Raw genomic sequence first — 22,500 nt, forward strand, 5'->3', positions numbered from 1 at the left:
AATCCCCGTTATGGGACAAATGTGGCAGTCGGATAACGATTAATAGCAACGCCAGATATCTAGACGACGGTGCTCTATTGGGGCGTACATTACACGAGAGATAACGAGAAGACTCGTTTGCTATCAAATGGCTGTTCCATAGAAAGATTAAAGAGAGTAATGAGATAAGATGAATTTCGTATTATGACAGTGCAGCTTGTCAATATTGAATTGTTCAAAGCCACGAGAGTCGGTTTATATGACTGGCGACATAGCTCAGTTGGGAGAGCGCACGACTGAAGTTCATCAAGAATCAAATCGTGCGGTCCCTGGTTCGATCCCGGGTGGCGCCAATGTTTTTGTACTTTTTACATCGATCTTAGATTGTTACATCCTTTTAGTAGTAATAGTACGTATCTTGTCTTAATTCTCTCGACCTTCAGAAGTTCGAAAACCGTTTTGTATAGTTATATTGCATCCATGATTGCATTTTCTTTTGTCTTCTCAACCTCATCATTCAAAGACCGCCCACATTTTGCTCCTCTCGTCAAGACTATCGGATTAGAGAGCATCGCTTATTTTTCGTGCGTCACGCAAACGCGGTAGGCAACTGTTTTTTGAAAAGAGGGATAACCAGGTTTCTATATCTCTTTTCATCCTTGGCAAGCGACATTGGTCGACGTCTCCTTTCGGGGTCAGGTAAGCAGCATCAGTTTGCGTGTTTCCTTTCAGCTTCGGCAAGCATCAAAAACCGAAAAAAAATGTCCGCTGATGAAAGGGTCAAATCGGTAAATACATGTTGCTGAGCATTGCTGTTGTCTTGAAAGGTATTTATAGGCATTATAGAAAACCGAGATACTGCTCATAAGCACATCTCGTTGAAATTTATAGTACTTACATAAGATACAACTACCCAAAGCTACTGCCCAGCACTCGCTCCCCTTCCATATCAAGCGAAAGCTCAGCATTATACTAAACTTCCGCCAGGATGCTCCCTTCTACGCAAGGCAAGTCCGAAATGTCCGCGCAGACATGGGATAGTTCAGACCCAAGATCTTACAATGAGAGGAGAGCAGCCCAAGCCCTGGATATCCTGGAGCAAGAGGATATCGAGTATGACTGTAATACACGCCAGCCTTCGACGGCCAGATCATATGTCATTTCTTCCTCGGTCTTCAATCCTGCCACCCATAAGGTCGAAAGGGCCTTCTTCACATCTCTAGCTCCCACCGATCCGGCTGTTACTGACGATGAGAGGACACGTCGAATTTCGATAGCCAACAAGCTATCTTGCAAGATCACTGAAGGACTAAAACAATCTTCTGAGCAATGGTTGCCATCGTGTGTGAGGGATGGAAGTACATTTGAGCTTCAAAGGAAGGAGCGTGAACTCTACAATAAATTTCTTTCCGAGGATACTGGTAACAAAGAGGCTGGATTGACCTTTTATCCTTATGAAGATATGGCGGAGTCGATGCCTTGGGACCCACTAGTTTGTTAACTGCGCCTGGAAATGCATCTTGAGAAATATATTTGGCTGTGCTGAATAAAACGAGGTCGAAATGGGTCCAAAGGTCTCTTTGAATGAAGGATTTTACCGAAACCTGTATGATCTTTTGTCAGTTTTACGGCGCACGTCATCAGCTTCCAAGTAGTGAACCGCTAACGAAGTGTCTTCCATTTTTACCGCTCTTCAGTTATCACTTCTTGCGGCGCGTCGAATAATAGTTGAATAATGAACTGGATTTGGTGAGCTGTGAGCCCTCATGGTTTTATGCAATTGCCCTCCTACGCTAGATGGTATTTGTGAAACATACCGACACTTACATCTCACTCGCACGCAGATATATAATCTGTAGCATAGCTGGTTGCCTAAGGTTTCGAGTCCCTTCGTTCAACGAGGACCAACAGTGAGGATTGGAACACAACGCTCGATGAGTTAGACCAATTGAGCGCCATCGTAAAAGCTGAGTAGATGCATGCATATACAAAATCATACATGTATTATACAACTCGACTGATTGCAATTTTCCTAGTGCATGTAAAACATGGGCATAGGTTGGTAAGCCGCTGAAGCCCTGGCAGCATTGGCTCGGGCTTTCCTCTCATCAGAAACCTCCTCCGGTGACAGGGTATCAAGTTCTTTCAACATATCTTTCAATTTGCCCATCCCCGCACCAGCAACACCACTCATGGTACTCAGTCTCGTACCTTTGAATAACCCATGGCCATGACCGGGCGCATGAGAGGTGGTAAATGTATCATCGGAAGCTGCACCTGCAGACAAGCCGTCATCGAGTTGGAGTGAACGAGAGAACTGGGAGTAGTCCGAACGTTGGGCAAGGTAAGGGCGTAGTAAGCGGGCATCGATGCGGCCGAGATGAGACTCGGTGAGATAAGATTTGAGGACGTTGGGTTGGACGATGAATGAATTGCCGAGCTGACGAAGCATATCGAAGCGGTCGTTGATAGCAGGTACACTGTAAGAAGCCATGACATCTTGATACGAGGCAAGATCCCTGGAAATTGATTATTAGTTCTTGTTGTAATTAATCACACGCAAATGCCTACTTTGTCAACATCAAGCCACCAGTCGGGTTTACCGGAAATTTCTTGTAGTGATCTAGTAATAATCTTGCGACATTTCCGTCAGTCGGTGCTTGAGCTTGGATAGGAAATAGAAGCTTACGTGTGGAAAGAAACTCCGATCTCTGTCAAGAAAGCCTCTGCGTTCTTTCCGCTCAGCCCCTCGTTCACAGCATCTCTGACTGTAGCCAAAAACTCGCAACAAAGTTCGCATGGTTCGGTAATTGTCCGCGCAAAAGAAAGCTCGTCGTTCTTGGGCTTGTAATCATTCTTCTTTTGCTTGGTGAGGAGATAGCTTAGCCAACCAATTACGTCTTTCGGGGATGTCAGCGTTTTCATCTCTCAAAGCTTTTTTGAATAAATACTCACTGTCGATCGCCTTTTGAATAACATTATTCGCTTTGCCCTCCATCCTCACTACATTGTGTGTGTTGAGTGTGGTCATTTCTCTCCTAATAGGCACATTCGAGCCAGCCAAAGGGAACAGAGCCGTTGTAGTGTAGCGTTGCCACAGGTGACAAATCTGGTCCGCCGGTTTGAGTACTGCGAGGGGCTGAAGATCCGGTTCAGTTTTGTTATCTTGCTGCTCCAGTCTCGCAAGGGTGCTACAAGCGGAGCGGACTCAGCATAGTGTGAAGGGCTATGACTGGCTGGACCACTCACGAATCAAGAGCTGTTTCGATGAATGACCGCCCGATAGCCTCGGACAACACTTTTAGCAGCGCCAAAGCATTCTTACCGCTACCATCGCATCAGTCCGATTCCACATCTGCAAGCTATTTCTATTAGACTTACACATCACCACTATTACTCAGTTCTACAGCTCTTCCCACCGCCTCAGCGTGCCATTTCAACATCCTCTCAGCCATGGTTGGTGCCAAGATACCATCTGTCGACCAGACTTTATCTTCCAAGCCCTTGTTCACCAAATCTCCTTTCAGCTCTTGCCCAGCTACGGACCTTATGACAGGCGTGGAAGTACCTGTACCCCACGTCGCCGTGTCCGCGCCATTCGCACCACGCATTTGTCCTGCGAGACCGGGCTTTTGAAATGATGGAGGGAGGACAGGCGTCGCAGTACCGGTTTTGGGATTATTAGTGGATGAGGTGAAGAGATTGGCGTATTTGGATATTGCAGCAGCAGCGGTTTGGGCGGTGGAAGATGTTGTGGCAGCCGAACTGCTGGATGCGAGTTGATGGACGACCTTGTTGAGAAGGGAATTTGGTTTGGCTTGCAAAACGGTTTCCTACACACTCTCATTAATTATGGAAAGTTGCAATGATAGGGAAGACTTACATGATAACGTGTAAAGCGACTGAGTAATCCAGCATAGAGCTCGACCAAGTTTTTACTCTCGCATTCAAGATATCTGGTTCCTTCTAACCAAGGCACATACATTTCTTCCAAAGCACGGTCCAGAAAAGCGGAAAATGATCCACCGGAACCAGCAGGTGCCGGTGCTCTTGAAGAGCTGGCAGGCGGAGTAGTGAGTGTAGAGTCATATGTCTTGAGATCTTCGACAAGAGATGAACAGATGGAGTGCGTGAGGTGGAGAATACGAAGGATGGCAAGGGTAGAGATGGACGATGCCCGCTGGACGAGACCTTCCAAATGCTGTTGGATCTAGAGAGATGTCAGCCGCTATTTTCTTCCTCGGCTCAAGATAAGGGCAATCACTCACGACTTGGGCAAAGATACGCTGTAAGAAACCTTCCATAACAGCGCTCGAGTTGGGATAAAAGACAGCTTTCATGATCTGTGATTCTTGGCTAATAGTCGAGCGAATGGACTTGCAGAGTGCTTCCAACCCAGGTTCAGTCGTGGGAGGCGGTTCGTCAGGGTTGCCAATCGTCGCCCAACTGCACGTAAATCAGTACGATGTTTGATTGAGAGGGATAACGTACATATCAACGCGGACTCCGTCTTGCTCATCTTTTTCAATCTGGCTGTGATCTTTAATGAAAAAGTCGTGTTGATTGACGTATATTTGGATACATGAAGCTCCTCCGTTAAACTCTTGAAGTGTTTTCGCGCAGTGCTGGTCAGATTCGTCAACCGAAAGGTACCAGGTCCATGAGGTGTAAGCACGACACTCACAGCCATCATTCTAGGATCACCCTTCCTGTAACTTCTGTCAAACAGCTTTAGAAGCTCCTTTTCAAACCTCTCACAGTACCCTTCAATCTCATCTCTCACTTTCTCCGCCTTTTCCTTCTCCATCCTCCGCTTCGAAACGACTTTTTGATTGACAATAGGTTCTTGTGATTCTCCATCTCCATTCGTTACTTCTTTGGGGACCGCGCCAGCTTCGGCGTCAGATAACAACGTAGTCGCATTATCTGCTACGTCTTTGGAGATGGCCATTAACCTTCTCAACACGACGGCCAGTTTCTCTCGACCTTGTCTAGAGGTACGTGTTGCAAAAAGCTGCTCCAAGGGGCTAGTATTTTCGCCTGTGGTGGCTGTTTGGTGAGTGAGAGAGAGGTAATATGAAAGCAGGAGAGATGTATTTTGGGCAGTAGAACGCGTTTGGTGTAAATTTTCAAGCTGTTCACCTGGGGTCGCGTTAGGATATCAGGTGGGCATGAGTCCAGAACATACCTATCCGAACAGCTGTACGTCCAACATCCGTTACCTTGCTCTCCAAGTTGGAGAATGATTTGCCAATAGCCTGGTTATGTCAGTCGGGCACGAACATCACCATCACCACTATACGCGCATACCTCGAAACCACCGTCAAGTTCTCTCAATCTCTTACCATACTCTCGCTCTGCCCTCCTTACATCCGTCTCCATCTTCTTTGTCCTTTCCGTGACTTGCTTCCGTAATTCAAGTAGTGTATCCAAGGCCGGCGAAAACGTCTGCAAGAACGGCGTCGGATTGAAAGCTGCGTCCCTTGTCAGCGGTTCGGTCTTTCTCCGCCCATACTTTACACGTACGCCCAGGATTCGCCTTTGACTCGGCAATGAGCTTTTCACTCAATGTCCCGATGAACTCTTCAGTACTGTAGTTGCTCTCAAAGGTCGACAGTTGCAGTGCCCGTTCGATGGCCGGATCGCGCGGTTTGCTGCTTCTGACGGCTGTCGATGCGTTCCTCTTCGCTGGGCGCCGTGGAGGGGCGTCTTGGGCTGACATGTTGCTGTTCCCCAGGCTGTGCTGCCGTGTAGTAGCTGGAAGAGAAGGGTTGTAGAAATTTGGATGTGATTAATAGGAAATCATTAGGACATCGATGTCTTCTGGAGCCCATTCAACCGAAACAGGTCCAAGCAAGTGATGACGCAAACATAGTGACCATCTGGGTTTACGTAAAAGGACTTAAGTGTCGCGCAGGCGATTTTAAAGCTCCGTCAATCACGGTCGTTCTTCTGATGTCTCGTCGTGGTTCGTTTTATCTTGCTGTCTGGTCCAACATTGCTCGTGGCCAATGTCTCGCTGGAATAGCTGGGAACTCCATTGTGTGCAGCCTAATGGAATCAAGGACCGTTGGGAGTCAAAACCTGGAATCCTTTAACATGCCATCAATCCATCCACTGAATGGGAGAAGATGCTGCTGCTGCTGCTGGCAGTGTGGTCACATCCTTGATGTCTTGTGACAGCACACATTTGCAGAGTCACGCATGACGCCAGCCGATTGCTTGTATCCTCTTGGTGTACGCCAAGATCTACATAAGCTCATGCGGTTGTTGTTTGCTGGTTTTTCTTTGTTGGGTACTGGCCAAATCTCAGATCCAAGTGTCTGCCCTAACGACTGACAGTGTCGAATCAGGCCGCTCCTATTCAAAGATCTTACCGGATCTGATAAGGGTCCTTTTTTCTACGTACGACTGTAGCATTTGTATGTAACGATAGCAACGACGACCTGCAATTCGCCACGTGATCGATCAAGATCTGAGCGGACTATTCCGGAAAAAACAAATGTCACCTAAGGAGATGCAGTGTGTTCCCATGGTCCATACCCAGAGACGTCTGAAAGCAGTGCAGTGACAAACTCTGGCCCGCATCCTGTCAAGCGCAAGAAGCGAAAATTCAAATGACAGATAAGACAGAAGCGTATCTCTTTGGCCGAAGAATTCGCACACCTCTACAAACGAACATCCTTCTCGCTATAGCCGATTGCCGAGTCACGAGTTTTATCCCCCGCAATCCTCATTTCACCCCCAGCTTTTCATAATTCTCGGTTTGGTCATCGTTGACATTTCCCACCACGAAAATAAGGCGCGCTGGTATCGACATGACCGCGATGCAGCATGGCAATGGGCACGAGAACACCAACCCTCCGGGCTTCTCTGTCCTCGAGGAGAGCCAAGGCCACGAGTCGGAAGAGGGCGGAGGAAATGAACCTACAAGGAGAGTCAGAAGGCGGACCGGGCCTTTCAAACGATCTAGAACTGGGTGTAAGTGGGCATTTTGCAAGCGTTTCGATTCCTTGCTAATGTCTCTAAACAGGTGGCACATGCAAGAGGTCTGTCCACCAAGCTATGAAAGGGGATAACGCTGACAGTTTATGCAGGCGGGGTAAAAAGTGCGATGAAGAGTGGACGCCTCAAGGTCATTGCCAGAGGTGCATCATTGGGCAATTCGAATGCAGCGGTCGAACCAATATCCAAAGTAAATCAGCTGCCAGAAGAGCTCAGCAGCAGCAGAGGACAAAGAATATGAGCGAGAACAACCTGCAGCGGGAGAGCAGCGAAAGTCAGTGGTCGTCTACGGATGCGCAACCCTCAGGCTCGGTCTCCGCCACTCATAACCATTCTCATGTGGATCAAAGCTCCATGCAGGCAGCGACAGGGCAACAGTTCTTGTCAAATTCAACTCCTGCGTCTTCGAACCACAACCACCAAACACCTCCCAACCCCCTTGGCACTACTTCGTCATCCACCCAGCAGCAGGCCAACGTCCCATTCGCATGGTACAACCCCACGCACGCACCTCCCACTGCGCCGCATCACGATCCGACAACATTCTTGACTATCGACCACTCGCAGTCCCTCCTTGACTGGGCGTCAATGTTTGGCAATCAACCTTCAACGTTCTTGGCGAGCTCGACAGAGTGCGGGGCACTGGGGCTTGAGTCGATCATGCCATGGAGTGGAGGTTCTAATGGGGATGCGACTACCACTGCAAGTGGAGGTGGGAGTGGAAGCACGGGCGGGAGCGGGGTTCAGGTCGGGGATGGATTGTGGAATGATGGGGTATTTGGAGTGCCGAACCAACCAGGATCAAACGGACCGAATCAGGGCGGAGTAGGTCAGGTTGTTAACGGGATTAGCCCGAATACGGCAGACAAGCATATGAGGGATGGAGTATCTCTATCTGACCTTTGTACGTTTATTTCATCACTGTCAATGTTTTCATACTGACCACTGTCAGATGTGCGCGTTCTCGAATCGTGGCTTGTCGGAATTCCCTCTTCCACCCGTGAAAACGCCCAGTCACGATTACGGACCTACAACGAGAATAGTGGTAAGTCTTCTCATCCTTTTGCAAACTTTTCCTTCGGAAGCTGACATTACCAACGCTCGACCAGGTGTCATGCAATTCAGTAGACACGCCCTCGCAAGAGCATACATGACACTATTCTCCTCTTCCATGTCTCAAGTCTACCCTTTATCCCAATTCGCCGATCTTTTCCCCAAATCTCCGAGGAACATGAACAACCTCCAAGACTTTCCCATTCCTGATCTGATATCAGAATTCAATGTTCATCTCCCCCGTGATCCTAAAGGGAAAGGGAAGGAAAAGACGTATGAAGCTGGGCAATTGGAAAGGAGGATGAGAGAGTATGAGCAAAAGGTGGTAACGAGGTTGAATGCGGATGAAGAGGGTTTGAAATGGATTGAAGATGAAACGACGTTGTTGAGAGAAGTTATCGTCACTAACCCGTCTCATCTTGCCGAGCTGTGAGTCTTTTTGACATTTTGTCGCCCAAGCCGGGGCAATGAGAGCTTATTTTGGTCAATTAGATTATGGGGCGTGATGAACCTTCGGCATGTGGAGTATATCCGATCAGGTGCTTCACAATCGTACAATGTGCTCGCACTGGGTGACCGACTCATTCGCTCTGCCCTGGGAAGCAATCACCCTCCAATAACATTATCCCAACTACGAACGGCAGAGACATGGTCGGTAAGGATGTTTGCGACTGCAGATATAGGGCGATGTATCGTCGAAAGAGGTCGTAAAACCATGTACGTCCTCTCTTTCGTGACGTGATCTTCGCTCAGCGGAAACGCACTAACGAGCTGGGTAGATTTAACTTTTGGTCAGACATCCCTACCGATCCGAACCCCCCTTCCCCCTCCCAGGAAGAGCCATGGTCCTTCCACCTCGGTCTTCCCGACTCCATCCTCATCCTCCTTGCCGAAATCATCAATCTTTCCTCTTCTGTCTCCTCCTTATCCTCTCTCTCCGTCAAGACCCAAGCGGACGAATTGGAAAAAGCAATCAGAGGATGGCAGTCTCATCAGGTGGATATGAGCGAAGGGATGGAAAGCGGAGTGAGGATGGAGAGAATCGTGGTGGGTGAATTGTGGCGCCTCTCGGCGCTCGTGTTACTGTACGAGTCTGTTCATAAAGTTGGAGGTTTACATCCCGTTTTGCGTAATGCGCGATACGAGCTCCTCAATTTACTAGACTCACTTACTCCTCTCACCCAAGATCGTCCACCAAACCATACGGCTCTCCCTGCTTTTCTTGCGGCAACGCTCTCAACGAGCTGTCAGGATCGACATCGCTCAATGATGCATTTGTTGAGAGTGGGGCCGGAAAAAGTATGGATGGATAATGTGGCGGTGGTGGAGAAGGTATGGGAAGAGAGCGATACGAGTGGGGTGTTGCCTGATTGGTGGGATAAGATGAAACGAGAAGGGATGAGCGTAGCTTTTTTCTGAAAAGAAAAAGAGGGCCCCATCAACACATTTGTAGATCAGTCGTATCTTTCGGGAATAGTACTTTAATGTGCAATAATTGTAATTATAACAATAATAATGCATTTTGTATTATTACTCTTGGTGCACGATGTGCCATAACGGTACACCACCTTTTCCCTGATGACAGTATGCTAAAGAGTTCTTATTGGGATTCCATGAAAGCGCGTTAACAGCTGCCGGGATCGGGATTTTGGCAACAGTTTGGCCGGTATAGACTGATACCTGTTGACAGAGCATTAATAATGAACAAGTGCAAATGATAAGGACGTACGATGGCAATGAACAGATCATCCCCTCCGATCGCTACAAACTCCCCGTCATACGAGAACGCAGTGTGCCGTATCGCCGCACTACAAGAGGCATATCAGCATAGGAGAGCCAAAGCACAGGTTAATGAAACTAACGTGCAAACATCAAAACTCTTTTCACATATCCATTCCTTCGTATCGAACAGACTCAGCAACGCATCCTGCCCTCCTACCACGAAATATCTCCCTCTTGGATCATACGCCAGACTTAGTAAACTGGCCGCATAGCAGACATCATGTCGATACCTCTTCAATGGCTGTGCACGGGGTTTAGGGGATGTCTTGGTGGGGGGTGGAGGAGAGGATTGTCGGCTGGGTTGGACAGAGGACGGTTGAGTGTTGGATTGTGCAGCGTCGACCATCTCCACATCTTGAAATTCGGGCTTGTTAGTCTCTGGCGCTTCCTCCCCTTTTGATTCCTCATTTGCTTTTGCGTCGGCATTCTCAGTTTCTGTCATTTCAACATCGCCGTTGCTCTCAGCAGGTTTAACGTCCCCCAAAGGTCGTTCAGTGGGCGTTTCTATAGCTGGTAACTCGGGCGTCGCGGGACCATCCTCCACGTCTTGCTTGTTTTCTTCGTTTTGGTCTTCCTCCTTATCTTCCCTGTCTTCCTTTTCTTCGTTCTCCTCCGTGGCTAACTCGTCTTCCTTCTCCTCCGCTATTACCTCGTCTTCCTTCTCCTCCGTTGCTAGCTCGTCTTCCTTCTCCTCCGTTACTACTTCGTCTTCCTTCTCCTCCATGACTACCTCAGCCTCCTTCTCCTCTTGTTCTTGTTCTTGCTCTTGTTCTTGTTCTTGTTCTTGCTCTTGTTCTTGTTCTTGTTCTTGTTCGTGTTCTTGTTCTTGTTCTTGTTCTCGTTCTTGTTCTCGTTCTTGCTCCGGCTCCGGCTCTACTTGCTCCTCTACCAAATCCACTCGCACACTCTCTACAGGATAAACCCAAGCACTGACCGAGCCGTCATTTGACACTGCACAAACCAATTGACCAGAATTGATGAATCTCAGACTATTGATCTCTTCTGATCCTATACCATGTGAAAGGCCCCCAAGAGTGATGTCCTCTCTCTTTTCCCATTTTGGTTCACCACTCTCACTGAACGAGAGTCGGAAAAAGTCGACCAGGTCGCGGCTTTTGACGGGGTAGACGGCAGCAAAATGTTGACCAGATGGATGCCAGGCGAGGTTAATTACGTCTCCAGGCGTTTTGAAAGTTGCTATAGGTGCAGACGGGGCTGCATACGCTTATTAGCTCCTCATTCGCAGCTGTCCACAAGTTAAAACCTACAGGTGACGTCCCAGACCGCGATGACGCTGCCCACGCTAAACGTCTTGTCGGCAGATACCAAAACGTTTGGATCGACGGGAGACCAAGTGATAGACGAAACATGGTGGTTATGAGGGCTTGGTTTTGAAGCTGACGGTAAAGGTGTTGTCGTTTTAGAGTCAAGCTACAGATGAGGTCAACAATGTCTCATCTACCAAGCAGCCGACATACAGACTCGTCCCATACTTGAATCTCCTTATATTCTCCACCAGTTGCCGCTTTCTTACCATCACAAGACCAAGCTACCGTCCTGACGTGCTTGACCAAACCACGAACATCTTGCGTTCTGCTGAAGCTGGGACGCGGCAGTTCTCTAGCTGAGAAATCGGCGTTGGGGAAAGCGTCAATATTGTACGCCTCTGAGCCATCTGCCATGCTGCCCAAGCCAGTTGTGTCGATGGTTAACAATGGAAGTTAAAATGGGAAAATGACAAACTAATATTTGTTGGATGAATTTGTCCATCTCTTGGAAAGGGAACAGAAGAATAACATGAATGATTACGTAATGTCCGACTTGATAACTTATACAAGTGCCTCGCTCGTGCATGGAGTCAATTAGTGACACCTGAGATGTTTCTTGTCAAGTTGTTTCTGCACAACTTTTCTACCTATCAAATGGGAAAATGCTTCATCGATCACCCAATTCTCGTATGAAAGCCCTCGAGAGAATTCGTACAGCTGCCGAAGCTCGCGCTCAATGCAAGTCCCGTTCTTGCCCTTCCCCCATCCCCATATCTCCGCCTGTTATGTCACCCAAATCAGAACATTACCATGTACCGGAAATACAAGCACCCGCTTTCAACACTGTGCAGAGCAGGGGATATCCAGAAGGGGAAAGTAAAGGTATAATGGCGTCAACACGGAGAAGTAATATAAAGCCGAGTGCCTTCTTTAAAATCCAACGACCACCAAGAGGAATCATTGGAGCTGATGCCTGATTGGACGTTAACCCATGGAGGGTGAAGATAGTAATCGATCCAAGGACAATTGTATTGGCCTGGCAACGATTTGGTCAGGGCGAGAAAGTTGGGGGTCCAGATGTGCGTTAGTTGACTGATGATTGCGTGAAATGTCTTACGTCTATTTGTTGCAGGAGAAGAAGGAAGATCCTTAGACAGAGGTCCAACAGACCCATTCTTCCAAAGGGGATGTGTTTGATATCCACATTCCTTTCAGTGCCCTGGCCGCATCCATCGTCACAGCTGAGGACCAATTTCTTAACAGGGAGCATTCACATTCTAGCTCTATCACCACGAATGATATTCAAAATGGCAACGCAAATTCCAAGCCGCTCGGTGATTCGTTCAGCAAGGCATCCGACATACAGCGAGTGCTGACTCTGGGCCGTAATGCAACTAAGTGGAAAGTATGTCGGAACATTGTTACCACCTCATTTCAGATGGCCAGTCACGAACTCGGATAAAGTACACCGCCATGATACTGGCCACCCATGATGCCATGGACCATTTGGCCCTGCCTATTTCGAACGTTGATCAAACCCCACCAATGGTACCGCTCGCTCAATTTGCTCAAGAGTCAAAACGTTCCACAGACCATCTGAAAAGCTGGAGATTCCCGAACTCCTCGACGACAGCTGAATCTCACTCAACCCTCGCCGAGCGGAGCATGAATTTGAATACACCAAAGGCCTCTACAGCGACTTTCGGCATGACCTCTGAACTCTCTGATCAGTACTTGCACGCCATTCAACCCGTGGAAGGACTCGAAAAATTTGGATATTCCCAGAACGCAAAACATCGGACTTGAATGGCCATACGACGGACCATGAGGAACTTGGTGAAACGGGGATTGATACTGAGAACCCGCCGCAGCTGGGCTGTATTCCCCTTGTGAGTTCGCCATAGTATTCGTCGAGAATCTGTTGCCACCTAAGCAGGTTCCCAAGAACTTTGCCTATCTCCTGTTCCATTACCAGTCCCCCATCGACTACAACCTTCCTTACCCCAATCCCTACTTTCACCCCCTTCCGTTGATGACGCACCCCTTTCAATCTGCCCCTTATCCAACCCCCCGTCCCCCATCCCCGTCCCGATGTCATCTCATAGCCCAAATCATCCTCGGATGAGCTTTGGTCCTCTCCTGGGCTACAATCAGCATCAACATCAACATCGGCAACAACGCCAACACCAAACAGTATACAGATTCACCCTACCGGACACCCCGCCCGTTGCCTCCTCGATTCTCTCGTCCCGCACCTCGGAAGCAGATTACTGTTCAACAGAATCTGGAGGCTGTGGGGACGTACTTGGCATCGCCGAAATAATTGGAATATCGTCAGGTCTTGTGTTGAATTGTTTAGAAGATATGTGTAAGGAAACAATAGGATTGTTTGCAGTTACTGGAACGAATACATGTCACTTGTTATTACGCGTATACACCGCAAGTCGACGGGGCTATCGATCGATATATGACATTGCTGCTCCTCGCCAAGTATACTCGCTAGTATTATCTGGCAGGGTTGATATGGATACATATCAGGTGATCTCAAAGTTTATCTTTTTATGACTGGGATCAAAGGTTGATCGCTCCTGATCATTTGTCTCTCGAAGCTAAAGATCTTTCGGCTTCCTTCGGACCTTTGTAGATGTTCGTGATAATGTGCATAAGAACTGGTACATGGCCAATCAATTGCATTTACTTATCTTTTAATATGATCTTTTTATCGCCGTCCCACCATCAGCGAGATAGCGCAAACTTCTTACAAGCGCGGCTGTAAAGTAGCGAAGAAACAAAGCCCAATTCACGCTTCTATCTGGCTATCTATCGAAAGAAAGAATGGCAAAAGGCGCTGGGCATCAAGTCGTTTGTTTGATACGCAAATACGCATATTGTCGTAACACAAAAAAAGTGTTGTTATCCGCTCGCTCAAACGTTATCATGTTATCTCTATCTGCGTGCTTCGCCAAAAATTGTCGCATCGTTATCCGTCGGCTAGAGGAAAAAAGGAGAAAGATTATTTCACTGTGTGCGCGCTTGCATATTCAATTTTCGGATATCCCCACTTATCCAGCATAGCGGAAAAAAAGCCGAAATGCGCCCATTATGCTGGGAAAACGAGGCACCTGTTATGCATTGAAATCTTACATAACGATGGATATCGGGTTTTTTGGTGAGACCTCGTGATCTGCAGCATATCAATGGATTCGCACTGTGGGAATTCCTCGCCTGATTTTCGAGGTCGCAACGCGGAAGGAGCCGCTCTGGGACTGGCTTGAAACGACGGAATCAGACGGTATTTTGGGGGTTCAGGCAGGGGATAGGCCACATGGCACCCGCATGCGTCTGCGGCAGATTCAGACCGCATGAAATCCAGTTTCAGGCAGGCGTCAGGGAACATTCCAGGCTGGGTTCAGAGCAGGTACAGAATTATGGATACATGCATTCGTCACGTGATCAATTTGTATCCTATGTATGCCGGCATCCAACGCTTTCTCGATGATTGTCCTTCCACTTTCTATCTGTAATGCATGGACATTTCTCGAAGGTTACACAATCCCCGCCCCCTACACCCGTGCAATGCTATATAAGTGACTCCTAGAGATCGTAATTCGTTGCTCCTTTCCTTGCTATTCCTACCATCTCTACCCTCCTCAATAGCTGATCTTCACGTTACCTACATTCTACCACCCCCTTCTACTGACACACATCCTTCAGCATGGCCCCTTCTTCCACTCAGGATCTTCGTACTCCACTTGGGACCCGGGATACCAACCGTTACCGTTCGTCAGTGCCATCACTCGCGTTCGACAAATCGCCTACCGCGTTCCCCTCCCTTTCCCCCGTTACCCCGGCTAGGTCCTTCTTCGCCCACCCTAAACCGCCCAATGTGATCCAGCCCATCGATGATCCCATTCTATCCATCGATAGCCCGGCTGATGCGGCTGCTTGTCTCGATATGCTCGAGAAGAACTTGGACGCTCGCTCTTCTTTCCAGCAGCGACCTATGACAACGTTCCGAGAGCAGGACTTCAGCAACGGCCCCGCCATGGCTCAAGCTATTGGTCGTCACTTGCCTCAAGCCATGACCGACCTTATAGAAATCATGAACAAGATCGACTGGTTAAATTCCTGCCCGAGGTCCTCCCTTGCTGTCGCTCGTTGCTATCAAAAAGCTTTCGTCAGTGTGATGGAGGATATGGAAGAGCTAAAGGTGCAGATGTCAGCGCTGGAACGAGCTAACAATATCCAAGGGATAGAGGAGGATAGAATGAGGAAGCGAAGGAAGACCAGTGCCTGGCCAAAGAACAGAGAGCTTGAGGTGAGTCCTGATTGTTGGTTATGATGAATTGAGCTCATTGCTTGCCTTGAATGTAGGACTGGGTCCACGCAAACGTGCGCAGGATCATCGATATGCCTCCTTCCGGTGACAAAAGCCTGTAATATTCAAAAGACAAATGGCCCAACTACGATCCCGAGGAAGCTCCTAACGGTTATGTCGAAGATCCCGAAAGCAGGAAGGTCTTGTGGAGGCCAAACTGGGAGAACTTGAGGAACGCCTTGTGAGTAGCATCTTTAGGACCTTTCCCATAGCAGCTACTGATTTCTCGGAATTAGCTTCGGTAACCTCGTTGATGTAGCTGTCAAGGCCTGTGAAGACGATAGGAAGAGCCTTAAACTCGAGTGTCCTTCGACGGAGGAAACCAGGGATCGAGTGGTGGCCTACTTGAAGAACATCGCCAAACGCAAGTGCGGCAAGCAATCCAAGAAGGAGGCGGATGAGAAGAGGATCCTGGGAAGGACGCGTACTGTGTGAGTATTTGGTCAGTTTCTCAGGCGCAGGTCAGTCACTAATGCCACTTTGCAGTTCCGTCAGTGGATCAAGAAAAACTGGGAGTCACTCTCTCTCAGCAAATGCCGCGAGGCGTCTGATGACCCTCTGCCGACGTTAGTAACTGATTATGGATAGAAGGTGAGGCGTGTGTAGAAGAAATGGTAGGGGCCAGGAGACGATGAGAACCAAAGGGCTCGTTGTTAGTAGCTAGAGGAGTCGTTGTGAATGGGCGAGGTGATTGAGGGGACTGGGGTAACAAATGATCCAAGGGTCCTTGGAGGGGAAGGAGATCGCGGTGGTCAAGTCATGTCCGGTACCGCATAACTTTGCCAGCGACAGGACAGAGAGGACATCGGCAGCGGACTAGAGTTTTGAAAGGCTACACCGATGCGATGTCAGACAGATATACCGACTTAACCTCTCGTCTAATGTACTCACAATGTTCATCCCTTCACTTATAGATTGAGCCTCAATGGGCCCATCTCTTGAATAAGGCTTATAAGGCCGACTATGGGAAAGATGTGAGCAGGTCTTCGTGCTGCATGCTAGCTTCGCGAGGTGATGGTAATTGGGACCCCTACTCACCGAAAGGAGCTCAAGAAGCCTGAAGGAGCCATGATTTTAGCTTCAGAGAAAGGGCGAGACAGTGAAGTTGAGTAGATACACTAGCCTATCGCCACCCCGCCAAGTCAGCAAAGTCATGTACAGTACGAGATTTCCTCTCGTCGACATACACGGATATCAGTCCGGAGAGACGCTGGGAGCCAAGCTTGTTGGTCAGATATTTTATAAGGATTGTGATGTGACTTGAGGGGTAAAACAGAGATAGAAGTATGTGGAACTTAAAAGAATTTGAGGAGAATCGTTTGGTGCTCGGAGTTCGTACTGAGGTATGAAACGTGGGTTTCAGACGAGGAATCAGACGTGGTCCGGTATGTCACCCGCATGAACCAAACAAAAATCAGATGGTCTGCGCCGCCCCAGTTACAGCCCGTCGGCAGGCGGCGTGCCGCGCCCTGCCGCGGCAGAATCATAGGCGTGCTCTGAAATTTTCGTCATGCCAGGTGGCAGGCCTTCCACGCCGTCTGCCGCGGAAGAGTCAGGCGACCCTTTCCCACAGTGTCGATATGCCCCGATGACCTGTAAGTAGCATATCGAGAATCTGAAATGCGGGATATCAATGCATATTAGAAATCTATATGCAGCATATTAAAATTTACATAATATGCTCCGTTATGTAGCATATAAGGACAGCTTCGAAATCTTCTAATCTCGCCAGCTTGCAAAGATCACCTTGTGCATCCATGATGAATATTTGGTGTTTTGAGCATTATAATGAGTCAGTTTGGGCCTCCTTGGTACCACAGCAGTAGAATGCGACGAGATAAGACACTTAACTCCTACGTAGTATGTAGTAAAAGCTACCAGGAGGCATTATTGATCGATATTATGATTATCATGGCCAGAAGAATATAGTATAGTACAGAACTATCATACATTCAAACGGCCTTAAATCTCATCACTCTCACTTTCTTGAAGATGAGACGTGTTTTACATCGACGATGGTATCGTCATTCACATCGGTAGTTGTCACCACCACCATAATTGAAGGGCACCGTCCATAGCGAGCTATAGGCTACATCCAGTACTACATAATAGCTACACCGCGTAGTATTCATATCCCGGTACCCACCACTAATATATGCCAGCCTACTACTAAGCGCGCTACGTTCATCTCCCTATTACCGCATACCTACATATACCAGCTACGCACCCTTTCCGCCCCATCAACACCATCCCTACATGAAGGTATGATCCCGATAGTCAAGGGAGTCCTCTTGGCTGGTAGTTCACCCTTGACAAGCCGGCAGGCGCAGACAAAATAGCAACAACATCTCATGATAAGATAACGAAGAACATAAATAATTAATTAATCTGAAATAATGTGATGATATGATAATCCCATGCACGTATGTACTGTAGCCAACCACCCATAACGTATATACTTCTGTCGTACAATCTCTTACGAGCTCTTCCACATTGCTTGCATCTTCTTCATCTTGTATTTATTCATGTCAGCCAGTCACAATTCAGCAGTCAGGTGGCACCACTACTACCTTAATACACAATACAAGTGTAAGGATACGGGAGGTCCGTCGAGGTAATGGGTGCGTTGATCAAGCGCTCGGCAAGAAGAAGAGGGATGTTGATCAAGTGATGAGGAAAGAAAAGAAAAATCAAGCAAGCTGCTTGCGTGTTTTCCAGTGAAGAGTTGGGATGGTGCGCCGTGGAACCTGTGGACATGGAAGGTGGAGGCTTGTTTGATTAGGCCTCGGACGAAAGGGTGGAGATCTGTCAGCCACCCGTTTCGAACGCCGAGATTGCCACTGTCGGCATGGCACTCCTGCTCTATAATAGCTCATATAATAGCTCATTGCAAATCTGTCGTTTGGCGAGAGTGCGACAGTAGGAGTCGTATAATTATCCGTGTTTGGCTGTTCCGCCAGCTTCCAAAAGAACCTCAGTCACCTGCTCCTCCGTCTGCCGCCCTAAGACCAAAGAACAGAGAAGAACAACTCAAATCCCAAATCCCGGCTCAAGGTCAGTCGTGAAACGAAGTGTGCGCCTGCGCTTTGCAAACTGACCTCACAGCATTACAGATGTGCCTCATATTATTGCTTCTACTAATTTGTGAAATTCATCAGTAAAATAACGCACACCATCATCCATTGGAATTGAGCTTCATCTGTCAGAACTCGGCGACCCCTCTAAGGTATATATGAAAGCAGCGCAACGCAGTTTACAGCCCCAGCTTCCAAACGCAACCCATAACTACTTCACTATTCCTCTTAACCATTTACTATTTTCTATCACATTGTCTCAAGGCTTCAAGGCTTCCCATAATAACAAGCTGTAAGATATTTTGTATGGTCAATAATATTGTGGTAAGCATTTAGAGCGGCGACTAAAATACAAGATGTTAAAAGGAGCATGAGCTGATCGTTTGTAGGCAGTATACAATAAGGGAAGGATTATTGTTGTAAGTCCAACATTTCTTTTGCAGCTACCCGTCTCCCCCTTGTGGTGCTAACACCCTAATACACAGGGCTGATATATGTCTAGAGAAGGGCAGAAATGGGCATGTTTTAGTAAGCTTTTGGTTTCTTTCCGGTATTCTATCCCATCAACAACAGCCAGTCTCATGCTGACATGTGGCACACAGTGAAGGTCAATGGCTGGGGTGTCTACCAATCGTCACGTACATATTTCGTGAGCCGCCGCCAATGACAAATGTCTGTCTCGAAGTTCAACTGATTGATTCTTAGTCTCAGCAGCTCAAGCTAGGAACATATGGTTGGTTTACTGTCGATGATTCATATGCGATAGGTGAGTACTTACCGTTGAGGTACGTTATACACTACGACCGTAGAACAACGAAGGTAGTCGGCACATGGTAGGTAGATCAGGAGGAGTAGGGTTAGGCGATAGTAGTATTGTTATGCATTCATGGATATCACCAAGCGTTGAGAACATACAGTTGAGCAAGGGAATGAGTGGCAATGGTATATAGCAGCGCAAAAGCAGTTTTGAAAGCGATTCGTTATGTGCATAACGGACATTCGACACGCTGCATAACTGTCATTTAGTTGAATATGCAGCCAATATGCAAGTATAATGGTTGCATATCGAGTCGTCCGATGTGTAGCTTAAAACAGAGCATATAAGCATATCCGATATGCAGGCATAACGGGTGGATATCGAGCATTACGATATTCTGCGAATCGTATGATATCGGACAGTTAGGATATGCAGCAGAACCAAACATAACAGGTACATTCTGAGATGCGCGCATAAATGAACTGTCCCCGATATGAGGCCGATATGTTGCCGCTCGGGGCATTACGGAAGCTGTAGATTTTATTATGCTTGAATATCAGGTGCGTCAAAATTGCTTCCGTTATGCCATCGTTACGTGGCATATCGTTGCATATCGGGCGATTCCGATATGCGCTCGCGCACACACTAGTGTTTAAAAGAGTTCCTGCGGCGGCATCCACCACTATTTTGCTCGTCGTCATTTCAGAATCTCGGCGCACAGATCCCACGGAGACTCCGTCCAACGAACAGTCACCACCACCGACCCGTCTCTTCCGTGAGAAATCACAAAACATCCTCCTTCGTTTTTATGCATCAACATCTTTGATCATTTTCTGCAACGATCACATGGCATCCAGATGTCAGCTGGGGAGAGGAACGATTCGTGCATGTTTTCCCAAATCTTCTTGCAGATATATACGCGCGATCCGAGGCATTCCCGGCTTTACTCGCAAAGGCATGCGCCGGCAGTCCCGAAGCGAGTTTTGTGGCAATCAAATTCGAAAAGTGGGGGCGCCGCATCTGACCTTTTTTGTTGTTGTTTTCGAATATGGTGCAAAAAACCACGGAGATGGGTCGGGATGTTACAATACGGATGCATGCATCTTGGCAATGGTAGTTGGAAAAGAATCAAGATTGCTCGAGAAGAAGCTGTGGTGTGCAGTGGTGGGCTGCAGTGGACTGGATTCGGCGCGGGTTAGGGAGATCGACGTTGGGACCCTTGGCGGTGAAGGTACAGTGCGGGGATGCGAGATTTCGAATTTCGTCACCGGTTAAGGTGAGGTGGAGGGGTATAAGTATAAGAGTATAAGAGTGCATGAATCCGTTCCAGCATTAGCATCACATCCCAGCTAACAGGTGAGTCGAACTCTGAGAATACATACCCCTTTCACAGAGATAAGCTATCTTTATCTTACTCCGCCCTATCAACCTCCTTTCACTGCGCCGGTATATATACCGCCGGACTCTCATCTATCCCATCTATCCTGAATCATCACTCCAACCCAGGCTGACGATCCACAGCAACCATGTCAACACCAACACAAGGGACCGTGAGTCTTTCCCAGCATTTCCCGTGTCCCATCCACGTCACAGCTGACACGTCACAGCTCCAGACCCCACTGCCCGCACAGCTCAGCAAAGTCCTCGCCGAGTCTGGCGCCCATATATCGCGTCCCGGCTCTGATCTGTCTACCAACCGAATCCGAAAGGACACGATGTGCGTTACCCATGCCCATCCGCTTGGCTCGAAGCGTACATGCTGACCGTGCTGCAGCGGCTACAAGTCATCACCCTTCCCCCTCAAGGCGGACCAGCAAGCGGCCGTGACCCGCATCCTCTCGGAGAGCGGATTCATGCCCCAGGAGCTTGTCCCAGGGGAAGTCGATTGGTTTTACAACCATCTCGGTAGGTCCTTTCCTTGCTTTGGCCGGTGACTGTGGTCCGGAAGAGTGGTCCGGGTCCTTTGGCGGCGTCCTGCACGGGCAGCTTTCGTCCTTTGGGACTGGACTTTGCCCTTGTTGCTGGTTCTGCCGCGGGCGCCGTTGGCCGTTGGCCCATGCGGTGTCTTTGCTGAGCGGCTGCTCGTTCTCATCAATGGGCCTGGATCCGGGCGATGGCGATGGTGTCTCATCGATAGCTTAGCCTCTGGCTCGGCGATCAGTCGGATACCTTCTGCTTTACACTCTGACATCACGGGGCCATACTCAAGGCACGGGCTGATGCCTTTTAGGTATCGAAAACTCGTACTTCCTCTGGGAAAAGCCCGAAGCTATCGCGGACAATGTCCTCTCCCTCTACTCTGCCAAACTCCTCGCTTATACCAAGCACGACCCCGAGCAGCTTGTGATCGACCTCGAAAAGATCATCCCGGAAGGTGTCGACAAGAGCCGAGAAGGCGCCGTTTGGATTCACTCCAGCAAGGCTGGTGTCTCCAGTTCGGAAGGCCCTGGCGCCAAGGTCGAGAAGAAGTGAGTTTTGGCACTTGTCGAACCAAACTGACGGAACTAGGATCGATTCTCTCTACTTGGACGACTCGTCTCCCGAAAAGGCTTACAGACTCGAGACTTACCGATCTTCCGGTGCCATCTCTTCCACCGTCTCCCAGCAACTCCGATGCTACTTTATCTCTCGATGCTCTTTCCCCACTTCTGGGCCGGTGAAAACCGCCGAGGGCACAACCGACATTCGATCCGTTTCTGACGCCTCTTTCCTCGAAAAGGCGAGCGAAAACACCCTCGAAGTGTACCAGCGAATCATGAACGAAGTCGAGCGCCGTTACGGACCTGTCATCGAAATGTTCGAGGTTGAGGACTCTCGAGAGCGCCGACTTGTTATTGGTTACAAGATTGGTGGTACCCGCAAGTTCTTCTCTGCTCTCTCCGACTTGTACCACTTTTACGGTCTCTATTCTGCCCGCAAGTATGTCGAGCAATTCTCCAACGGTATCACCATCATCTCCATGTACCTCAACCCGGTCCCCAACACCCGTGCGCCTCCTATCGAGCACTCTATCCACCAGGTCGTTAGGGAAGCTTCCTTGCTTTACGTTCTCCCCGATAACCCCTTCTTCTCTGTTACCGAGAACGAAGACACAAACCACGCTGTTCAAGAAGCAACTTATGCGTATGTCGGATGGATCTTTGCCCAGCACTTTTGCAACCGTCTCGGTCAGGCTTATATCGCCTTGAAGGATGGTGCGTTGTC

At 48.5% G+C, this 22,500-nt stretch overlaps 6 protein-coding genes across 6 annotated transcripts in view; 4 read left to right on the forward strand and 2 right to left on the reverse strand.

Moving 5' to 3' along the window:
- Positions 1-459: 459 nt before the first annotated feature.
- Positions 460-1,704, forward strand: CNBD5980 (hypothetical protein; the record flags this gene model as incomplete). Its single annotated transcript, XM_770551.1, has 4 exons — positions 460-565; positions 712-767; positions 1,010-1,471; positions 1,603-1,704. The coding sequence occupies 4 exons, from the start codon at positions 460-462 to the stop codon at positions 1,702-1,704; spliced, it is 726 nt and encodes a 241-aa protein (XP_775644.1).
- A 307-nt stretch (positions 1,705-2,011) lies between these two features.
- On the reverse strand, positions 2,012-5,701 carry CNBD5990 (hypothetical protein; the record flags this gene model as incomplete). The annotated part of the gene is made up of 13 exons (XM_770552.1): positions 2,012-2,498; positions 2,551-2,613; positions 2,669-2,879; positions 2,935-3,170; positions 3,229-3,306; positions 3,361-3,812; positions 3,863-4,189; positions 4,248-4,425; positions 4,471-4,604; positions 4,664-5,121; positions 5,168-5,237; positions 5,290-5,453; positions 5,506-5,701. The coding sequence occupies 13 exons, from the start codon at positions 5,699-5,701 to the stop codon at positions 2,012-2,014; spliced, it is 3,054 nt and encodes a 1,017-aa protein (XP_775645.1).
- A 1,096-nt stretch (positions 5,702-6,797) lies between these two features.
- Positions 6,798-9,456, forward strand: CNBD6000 (hypothetical protein; the record flags this gene model as incomplete). Its single annotated transcript, XM_770553.1, has 7 exons — positions 6,798-6,960; positions 7,013-7,028; positions 7,077-7,888; positions 7,937-8,029; positions 8,094-8,466; positions 8,530-8,754; positions 8,817-9,456. 7 exons carry the CDS (start codon positions 6,798-6,800, stop codon positions 9,454-9,456), a joined length of 2,322 nt encoding a protein of 773 aa, XP_775646.1.
- Positions 9,457-9,567: 111 nt separating this feature from the next.
- CNBD6010 (hypothetical protein) lies at positions 9,568-11,501 on the reverse strand (the record flags this gene model as incomplete). The annotated part of the gene is made up of 5 exons (XM_770554.1): positions 9,568-9,717; positions 9,767-9,845; positions 9,900-11,034; positions 11,088-11,250; positions 11,298-11,501. 5 exons carry the CDS (start codon positions 11,499-11,501, stop codon positions 9,568-9,570), a joined length of 1,731 nt encoding a protein of 576 aa, XP_775647.1.
- A 3,301-nt stretch (positions 11,502-14,802) lies between these two features.
- CNBD6020 (hypothetical protein) lies at positions 14,803-15,527 on the forward strand (the record flags this gene model as incomplete). The annotated part of the gene is made up of 2 exons (XM_770555.1): positions 14,803-15,405; positions 15,462-15,527. 2 exons carry the CDS (start codon positions 14,803-14,805, stop codon positions 15,525-15,527), a joined length of 669 nt encoding a protein of 222 aa, XP_775648.1.
- A 5,295-nt stretch (positions 15,528-20,822) lies between these two features.
- The window catches only part of CNBD6030 (hypothetical protein), a gene marked incomplete at both ends in the record, with an annotated part of 4,022 nt that continues 2,344 nt past the window's right edge, over positions 20,823-22,500 (forward strand). The window contains 5 exons of the mRNA XM_770556.1: positions 20,823-20,846; positions 20,904-21,013; positions 21,071-21,201; positions 21,527-21,764; positions 21,805-22,490. Of these exons, the coding sequence (XP_775649.1) occupies positions 20,823-20,846; positions 20,904-21,013; positions 21,071-21,201; positions 21,527-21,764; positions 21,805-22,490 (1,189 nt within the window). The remainder of the gene's footprint in view (positions 20,847-20,903; positions 21,014-21,070; positions 21,202-21,526; positions 21,765-21,804; positions 22,491-22,500) is intronic.

Source organism: Cryptococcus neoformans, chromosome 4 (genome assembly GCF_000149385.1).
Source record: "Cryptococcus neoformans var. neoformans B-3501A chromosome 4, whole genome shotgun sequence".
NCBI lineage: Eukaryota > Fungi > Basidiomycota > Tremellomycetes > Tremellales > Cryptococcaceae > Cryptococcus > Cryptococcus deneoformans.